At 41.4% G+C, this 9,491-nt stretch overlaps 1 protein-coding gene across 1 annotated transcript; it reads right to left on the bottom strand.

Moving 5' to 3' along the window:
- Positions 1–3,826: 3,826 nt before the first annotated feature.
- Positions 3,827–4,597, bottom strand: LOC140809193 (uncharacterized). The gene has a single exon (XM_073166691.1). It carries the CDS (start codon positions 4,595–4,597, stop codon positions 3,827–3,829), a length of 771 nt encoding a protein of 256 aa, XP_073022792.1.
- Positions 4,598–9,491: the final 4,894 nt, after the last annotated feature.

Here is a 9,491-nt window from a genome sequence, read left to right as displayed (position 1 = left end):
AACACCCTTTTTCCTTCCTTGATGTGTTGAAGGCCTTGGAAGACCTGCCCGAGGAGGAAGGAATGGGCAACAGAGAATGAAGACTTAGACATCCGGGAGGAAGTGAGGGGGCTCGCCGAACCTTTCAAGTTATACTTGGGCAATATATTTGTATTATTCTTGTTCTATGTCTTTTCCGTCAAACTTCCCCATGTTTGAAACTATGTCTTAATTTTAAGGGATTAAGTGTTTCGCTTTCCATTGTATCTCGTCGTTGAATGCGGTATCGAATTTTTCTCTTGTTTTCGAGCCCGGAACCGAGCTTTGAACCGTGCCGAACGCTAGGTCGGACTTTTAATCGTGTCGAACGCGAGGTCGGAATCTTTTTTTTTAATCGTGCCGAACGTGAGGTCGGACGTTCTTTTTCTTGCCGAGCGCGAGGTCGGACTTTTTTAATCGTGCCGAGCGCGAGGTCGGACGTTCTTTTTATTGCCGAGCGCGAGGTCGAACTTTTATAATCGTGCCGAACGCGAGGTCGGACGTTCTTTTTATTGACGAGCGCGAGGTCGGACTTTTATAATCGTGCCGAACGCGAGGTCGGACGTTCTTTTATTGCCGAGCGCGAGGTCGGACTTTTATATGTTTATTTCGATTTAAGAAAGATGATATATCAACGTCCAGTCTTATTCATGTTTTCGAAAATAAAGGCATAATTTCATAACATAAAGACAAAACTAACATGATGGGTCGAGACTTATGACTAAGCATAATATTTCTTCAAGTGTTGGACGTTCCACGGGCGCTTGGTTTTCTTTCCCTCAGCATCTTCCAAATAGTAAGCTGCAATTCCTGCTTTCCCGATAACTTTGTAGGGTCCCTCATATTTCGGGTCTAATTTTCCTCTCTCTCCCTGAAACTGGATTCTCTTCATGACCAGCTCCCCTATTTCGAACGACCGAGGCCGCACCATTTTGTTGTAAGCTCGAGCCATCCTCTTCTGGTAAGCAGCCATCCGAACAGCTGCTCGATTTCTCTTCTCCTCTATTAGGTCCAAATCCATGGCCCTCCATTCGTCGTTATTTGGTCCATATCCTATCACCCGAGCACTTTCTTGTCCGATTTCTGCTGGCAGGACAGCCTCAGTACCATACACTAAGTTATACGGTGTTTCTCCAGTTCCGATCCGAGCCGTTGTTCGATAAGCCCACAATACACTAGGTAGTTCCTCAACCCATTTCCCCTTAGCAGAGTCCAGACGTGTTTTAAGAGCGTGCACAATGGATCTATTAGTGACCTCGATCTGTCCATTGCTCTGGGGATAAGCCACCGATGTAAATATCTGCTCTATCTTCATCTCCTTACACCACTCTCGAACTTTAGAGCCACAAAATTTTCTCCCATTGTCAGATATAAGCCTCCTTGGTATCCCAAAGCGACACACCAGGTTCTTCCATAAAAATTTTAAGATCTCCCCTTCCGTGATTCTAGCCAATGGTTCGGCTTCCGCCCATTTAGAGAAATAGTCTACTGCTACTAACAAGAATTTCCTTTGATCTGTGCTTATGGGAAATGGTCCCACAATGTCTATGCCCCATTGATCGAAAGGGCAAGGGGAGACAACGGACCTCATAAGTTCGGCTGGTTGCCATTGTAAATTAGCATGCTTCTGACAATTATAACAGGATCTTACCATCATGAGTGCATCTTTTTTCATGGTTGGCCAGAAGAAACCTGCCATCAAAGCCTTCCGAGCCAAAGCTATACTCCCTAGATGATTACCGCAACACCCTTCATGGATTTCTCGAAGGACGTAACCAGCTTCTTCTGGACCCAAACACTTCAAGAGAGGTCTAGAAAAAGATCTCTTATACAGTATTCCATCCAGGAGGGAGAAGCGGAGTGCCCTCCTCTTGACTTCTCGAGCTCTTTTTGATTCAGCCGGGACTTTCCCATGACATAAGTATTGTTGAATCTCGTATCTCCAATCTTCTTCCAACATATCTACTTTCTCAACTAGGAGATGTTCAATTTGCGAGACAAACTCTTGTCCGACTAGCTCTGGTTCCGGGGGGTGATCCAGAGAACTGGCCATTTTGGCCAACCTATCTGCCGCTTCGTTCTCAGCTCGAGAGATTTGTTTCATGATTAACTCTGAGAAGTCCTCCTTAGCTTTTTCAAAAGCTTGTGCGTATCTGACCATTTTCTCATTTTTCACCTCGAACTTACCCTTACTTTGCTGTATTACCAATTGAGAATCAGAATAGAGAACGGCTCGAGTAATACCCATGCTTCGAGCAGCCCTTAGCCCGACCAAGAGTGCCTCGTATTCGGCTTTGTTATTGGAGGCTCGGAAGTTCAGCCTTATCGCGACCTTGGTCTCTTCCCCCCAAGGGGATATCATTACGATTCCTACCCCACTTCCTGTTCGACAGGAAGAACCATCCACGAAGATCTTCCATTGTTCTTCCTCCGCTACTTGAACAGTCTCCGCCAAAAAGTCGGCTAAAGCCTGGGCTTTAATAGCAGTTCTGGGCTCGAACTTGATATCGTATTCACTGAGCTCGGTAACCCACTTAATCAATCTTCCCGAGGTATCTGGATGTGAGACAATCTTCCCCAAGACGCTGTTAGTGAGGACATTGATAGGATGTGATAAGAAATAAGGCCTCAATTTTCTGGCCATGATGACTAGGGCCAAGGCCAACTTTTCCTGAGTAGTATAATTGAGTTCTGCTCCCTTTAAAGCGTGACTCACAAAATAGACTGGCTGATGAACTGCATCATCTCTTCTGACTAAAACCGAACTTGCAGCCTGAGGAGTGACTGCCAAGTACACGAAGAGCTCCTCTCCAGGGACGGGTTTGTTCAGGATAGGGAGTTCCCTAAGATAAGTTTTCAGCTCCTACAATGCTTTCTCACTTTGATCATTCCATTCAAAATTTTTAGTTTTCCGAAGTACCTTAAAGAATGGGAAACTTCGATCTGCGGATCGAGATATGAATCGGGCTAGAGCGGCGATCCTTCCCGTCAATCGCTGCACTTCTTGGATGTTTCGAGGAGAACCTATAGAGGATAGTGCTTGCACTTTTTCGGGATTAGCCTCAATGCCCCTGCGAGTCACCATGTATCCCAAAAACTTCCCCGTCTGAACCCCGAACACACACTTGCTTGGGTTCAGCTTCAACCTGTATTCCCGCAGAGTTTGAAAAGTCTCATCCAGATCCATCACAAATTGGTCGACGACCTTGGACTTGATCAATATATCATCCACATAGACTTCAACGTTCCTCCCAATCTGCTTTTTGAAGACTTTATCCATAAGCCTCTGATAGGTAGCGCCAGCATTCTTTAACCCAAATGGCATTACTACATAACAAAATGTCCCCTCGGAGGTGATAAAACTAACCTTGCTTCTGTCCTTTTCCGCCAAGGGAATTTGGTGATATCCTTGATATGCATCGAGGAAACAAAGGAGATCGTGCCCTGCCGTGGAATCGACCAATTGATCTATCCTCGGGAGAGGATAACAGTCTTTAGGACAGGCTCGGTTTAAGTCGCGGAAGTCCACACACATCCGCCATTTTCCAGCCGTCTTAGGAACCAAGACCACATTAGATAACCACGTCGGGAAATAGATTTCTTGAATGTGTCTTGCTCTTAATAAATCTTGCACCTGTTCCTTGATGACAGCGTCTTTCTCGGGACCGAAATGTCTCTTCTTCTGTATCACAGGTCGGCACTCGTTCGAGACATTCAACTTGTGCTCCATCACCTCTCTCCTAACCCCTTGGAGTTCGGACGGACACCAAGCAAATACATCTTTATTTTTCTCCAAACACTGGACCAATTACTCTTTCAAGGGTTCTTCCAAGGTCCGAGCTATCCTCACGCTTCCGGATGGGGGATTCAGGATAAGCTCTTCACACACGTATTCCGAAATAACCTCCCCTGCTTCTTCGATTAGATGTAGTTGTTCGAGTCTCCTGGACTCAGGTCGGCTTGGATGCTCAATTTTAACCGATTTCTGCTCAACCCTTACTTCTTCCACATAACATTTTCGAGAAGTCTTCTGATCTCCCTTAACCTCTCCTACCGCTTCTCCGACAGGGAACTTGATTTTCTGGTGCAGTGCCGAGGCAATTGCCATGAAGGCGGCCATGGCTGGTCTTCCCATAATAACATTGTATAATGACGGGGCATCAACTATCACAAAGTTGATAATTCGGGTTTTTCGGGTATCCCCACTTCCCAAAGAGAGAAGGAGATTGACGACTCCAAGAGGGTGTATTGCGTGCCCCGTGAATCCAAACAAAACGGTGGAGATAGTCTCTACCGTGTATTCGCCCAAGTCCATCTGATCCATTGCTTCTTTAAACAGAACGTTAACAGAACTTCCGGAGTCCACAAAGATACGAGCAACTTCGTAATTGGCGATCATAGCTCGGATAACCAATGCATCATTATGTGGGTCGGCCACCCCCTTCATGTCCTCGGGTCCAAAAGTGATCACTGGTCCTGAGCGTGTTCTAGTGTTGCTAATCTCCATGTTCTCCAATCTTCTGCTGCTAGCTTTCCTGGCTCGATTGGAGTCTCCGTCTGTAGGCCCGCCCGATATCATATTAATTCCCTCGCGGGGGTGGTTGTTCCCGAGGCTCTGCCCTTTGCATATTTGGGTTAGCATTTGGAAAGTTTTCCCTTTGATTTGGAGCCCTCCTCCTTTCAAGATGACTTTCCTCCCGAGTTCTCTTAGGGGGTCGGTGCCCACCACCTGGACTGGCTAGAATCGCTTTCATTTCTGGATCTCTCTGGATGATCCGTTCTATTTCTTGATTCAAATGATGACATTCATCGGTAGTATGACCATAATCTTTGTGAAATCCGCAATACTTTTCTGACCTGGGGTTACGAGGTCCTCTGTCACTACTCCGAGGCCTTCGAATGAGTTGTCGTTCATCACACAGTTCCAATGCTCGGGCTTTGTTGACTTTTAAAGGTGTGTAAGCGGCGAATTGCCCAAGCAACGTAGGTGGTTCGAAACGTCCGAACCTCGGTGCGAGGTCGGCGGATCGAACGTCTCGAGTAGCCCTGGCCGAGGCCTTTGGTTCACTCCTCCTAGCCATTTGTACTTCTTCCACGTTCATATACTTCTCTGCCCTCGCCAAGAGTTCTTCGAAAGTAGCCGGTGGCTTTTTTACTAACGACTTGAAGAAATCACCCCCTCTTAGCCCTTGTGTAAAGGCACTAATCAGTATATCCGGGGTAGCCGAGGGAACATCGATGACCATCTTGTTGAATCTCTTAACAAAATCTCGTAAGCTCTCTTGTTCTTGTTGTTTAACATTGAATAAACTCAGAGCCGTCAAGGGGTGTTTCTTGCTGCTTGCAAACTGGTGGAGAAAAGCTCTTCCGAAATCTCGAAAGGTTTTGATGGTCCCTGGCTTAAGCAAATTGAACCACTGTTGGGATGACCTGACCAAAGTGGTTAAGAAGACCCTACACTTGATCGGGTCTGAGTATTGGTGTAGTAATGCCGCGTTTTCAAACCGGGATAGATGCTCTTCCGGATCCCCCGAGCCGTCGTATTCTCCGACGTTAGGAAATCTGAAATTTTGAGGTAATTCGGCAGCCAATATTTCGGCCGAGAAAGGGATCCCTCGAGCCAGAAGGGGTGGAGGAGGGGGTGCGTTCCTCTCTTCTCTAAGATGTTCCATCTCCTCCCTTAATATTTGTATCTCTTGTCTCTGAGCTTCACGATCCTCTCCTGGAGGAGGATTGTTGTCTGGTCTTTGGGCCAAGACTTGTTCGACAGTTGTTGTGATCAGCCGGACGAGCTCGGCCATGTTGGACGTTGGTTGATTATCCTCTCCCGATCGACTCCTGGTACTTGCCATCTTATCTCTTTTTCAAAACTTCCCACAGACGGCACCAATTGATGATACCAACTTTTTCCTGGGTCCGGTCTGGTGAGCTTGAACTTCAGATCAACATTTGGACCGGAGCGGATGGAGAACCACCGGTTTGGTACAGACTAAGTGTAGTGGAAAGTGTCGAGAATTTTCCGGACACGACAACTTCGATCTTTTGATCGGATTTAGGAACGGAGAAAAAAAATGAGAAGATTCGATAGGTAATAGTGGATATCTCCTTGTCCACCCTGAAACATATGTGGGTATTTATAATGGTTGAGAGGATTTCTTCCCATAGCGTGTCGAAGTCTATTTTAGGTAAATTTCCTTATTAAATTCTTCTCCCCTTACTGCCAGTCCGGGCCGGATTCCTCGTCACCTCTGACCATGTGGCGAGATTCTAGCACATTTAAAGATTACTCACGCAATTCTTCTCCAATCACGGCCAGTCCGGGTCGGACTCCTCGTTACATCTACTCATACGGCGAGATTCTAGCCCATTTAAGGATTATTCACGCTTTTGACACGTGACAGTTCTTAGGATAGAAACAAGCTCGGGCTTGGGATTCCTGTCACGAGCATCTGTGCTTGACATAACCCTACTCCGATCGCTGATTGGGGTCGAACACATGTGATTCGACTATCCGGACTCGACCGAGCACTAGTGCTCGGTCACAGGTGCTCGGCCGAGCACTAGGGCTCGGCCACTAGTGCTCGGCCGTAAGAGCTTGGCCGAGCACAATTTAAGAAAACAGTGTCTATCCCTATAATTCTAAGGTTAATTGTTTAGAACATCTTGAATAAATTATTTGTTAGCAGATGAACATTGATATAATTAAATAGTAGAACTCTATTTAATCAGATCTTTCTCATATTAAATTCTTCATTTTATTTTAGTTGATTAATTATCATTTGAATTTATTGTTTTTTTTTCTTTGATAAATTTAATTTAGTATTTTATTAAATTCAGATCACAAAATCCCCTCTTTTACTTATTTTTATTATCAAATCAATCGTTCCTCATGGATTCAACTCTGCTCACCAATACATTAATTTTATTTAGAGAGTGAGAATTTAAGTTTGGTGGCTCGACGACTAGGGGTGAGCATTCGGTCGGTTCGGTTACCGACAGAACCGAACCGAACCGAACCGAATCGAAATATTTAGCCATAACCGAACCTACCGAATTAATTTTCATAATCGATGAAAATCGAACCGAATTAAAAAATTGGTTAGTTCGGTCGGTAACCGAATTAACCGATTAGTTTTTTAAAAAAATTATTTTAACTTTTATTGTATATTTAATTTTTCTTGAACACTAAAATCTACAAAATTGTATAAAAGCATAAAATCGCACACATCATAAATGTATAAGTTTTGTTTGAACACAATTAATATATATTATATCGATTTAAAAATAAAAATTAAAATATATATAAAAATTGATAAATAATAAAAACTTATTAAATAATAGTATTTATTATATCGGTTAATTCGGTTAACCGATTTCAAAATTTTGAAAATTGTAACCGAACCGAATTAACCGATAACCGATTTTTTTAATTTGAAAACCTAATTTCCGAAATAACCGAATCGAATTTCCGAATTGGCTCGGTACGGTCCGTTACTTCAATTTAACCGAAATCTTGCGCACCTCTATCGACGACACCACATCAATGTACCTGATTAGTAGTACATAGGATAACGCGACTCCAATATGGAAATGTGAGTTAAATGAACAACATGTTTATTTAGAGAGTGAGTAGTAAGACTTCATACTCTTAATTACAAAGATTTCATAAAAGAGATTCTAAGAATAATTTGATCCTTAGTTGATCAGAAAATAACTTATCGAAGTGTGTTTAATTTGATTTTATCAGTTTGAATAGCATAAGGCTTTTCAAGGAAATACAAGAGATAAGATAATTCAGAATTTCGTAGAGTTGGGGAGCTTTAAAAGCTTGTTAAACTGATCTATTTATAGACTTCATCTGCAATGTTCTTCTTTTTAAATCATATATCTGTTTCCAAATATAGATGTCGTTGTCGCCATGTCATCCTCCTTTCTGACATATTATGAGAGTGCACATGAACTCTGACTTTCTGTTGAAAATTAGTGACAGGTGGTAAGGAAAATTTTATTCGATATTTCAGCTGGACTCTAATTCTTAATTATTGAGTATAATGTTATTTTTCAGTTAATGTTTGGATTTGGATAACTGATCGACTGATATAAAGTATCAATTTGATTTCATCAGTTGTCCTTATATCAGTTTGTCTATCAGTATCCCTCTTACACTATCAGTTTGGATTGATCGTCAGTTGGACTCTTAGAAACTTTTGCTCATGAATATTCAGTTTTCTTTTGAATTCAGTTAAGTTAGGTACTATAATTATCTATTGGATCAACAACCTTATTAAATCTCCAAACCTTGAAATTTTCTAATAGATATAGAAAAAAATCATTTAAAAAAAAAAAAACTCACATCAAAATATTCTCCTTCACAAAAAATACATATTTTAAATGGGATTTTTCTACATCGCACTAATTATATTATTAATCAATTCCTAACATAAATCCTTCATCTCATGAATACTTGCACGTATTTATTTTAGACATGTAAAAGGAACACCTTTTGAGATTCTATTTCTTCATATAATTTTTCACGTGGATTCCCTATGTACACACATGCAAAGATTTTTTTTTTCTTTGGCAACAAATGGTCAAATGAATATTATAACATGCTAATAAGTTTATTATTATATCATACAAGAATCTAGTGACATATTCCATGTGTCCAACTGAATTTAGCTCCATATTCTTTTTTGGTGTAACGTAGAGAGAATAAGTATATTGTGAGATGCTATCACGATTCTATTTATCTGTGAGATGGTTCAACCCTATCAATATTTACAATAAAAAGTAATATTTTTAACATAAAAAATAATACTATGGATGACCCAAATAAGAGATCAGTCAAATAGAATACGATCCGTGAGACCGTCTTACACAAGTTTTTGCTTAACATAAAATAAGTCAACAATATTTTATGAATTTTCCAAATTAATATTGTAATAATATGTAAAACACTTTGATCCAAATTTTAGGAAGTTCAATGCGTATATCAAGTGTAAATCTAATCAAATCGCAATAATTCGTCAAAATCTAATTTCTACAAATCAAACAATCGATATTTCATTGGCCATAGGGCCAAAAACCTCCTTATACATGAGATGTCAAAAGACAATATATGCGACCGGTCTTGTAGCACAGTGGTCTCACCCGTCAGATTAGCTGGCTCTCTTCCCGGGTTCGATCCCCTCTCCCCGCGTATGTTGTAATAAAAAAAAAGACAATAAATTATCCAAATAAATGGAAAAGAAGACACATAATTCTTGAACATGGTATGAATATATACTGTTCCAAAATATAGAAAATAGAAGCTAAGCAAATATTGATGATTTAAAAATCGATCTAGCGACATTAAATTCAAATTTGAACAAAATTTCGAGTTCGTGACCCATATAAAACCCATTTTCAGAAAAATAAAAATAAATAAATATTTGACTCATCCAAACTCGATATAAGATTAATATTTCTCCCTG

Source organism: Primulina eburnea, chromosome 13 (genome assembly GCF_022965805.1).
Source record: "Primulina eburnea isolate SZY01 chromosome 13, ASM2296580v1, whole genome shotgun sequence".
In the NCBI taxonomy this organism is placed as follows: Eukaryota; Viridiplantae; Streptophyta; class Magnoliopsida; order Lamiales; family Gesneriaceae; genus Primulina; species Primulina eburnea.
This window is presented reverse-complemented; position numbering and strand designations above follow the sequence as displayed.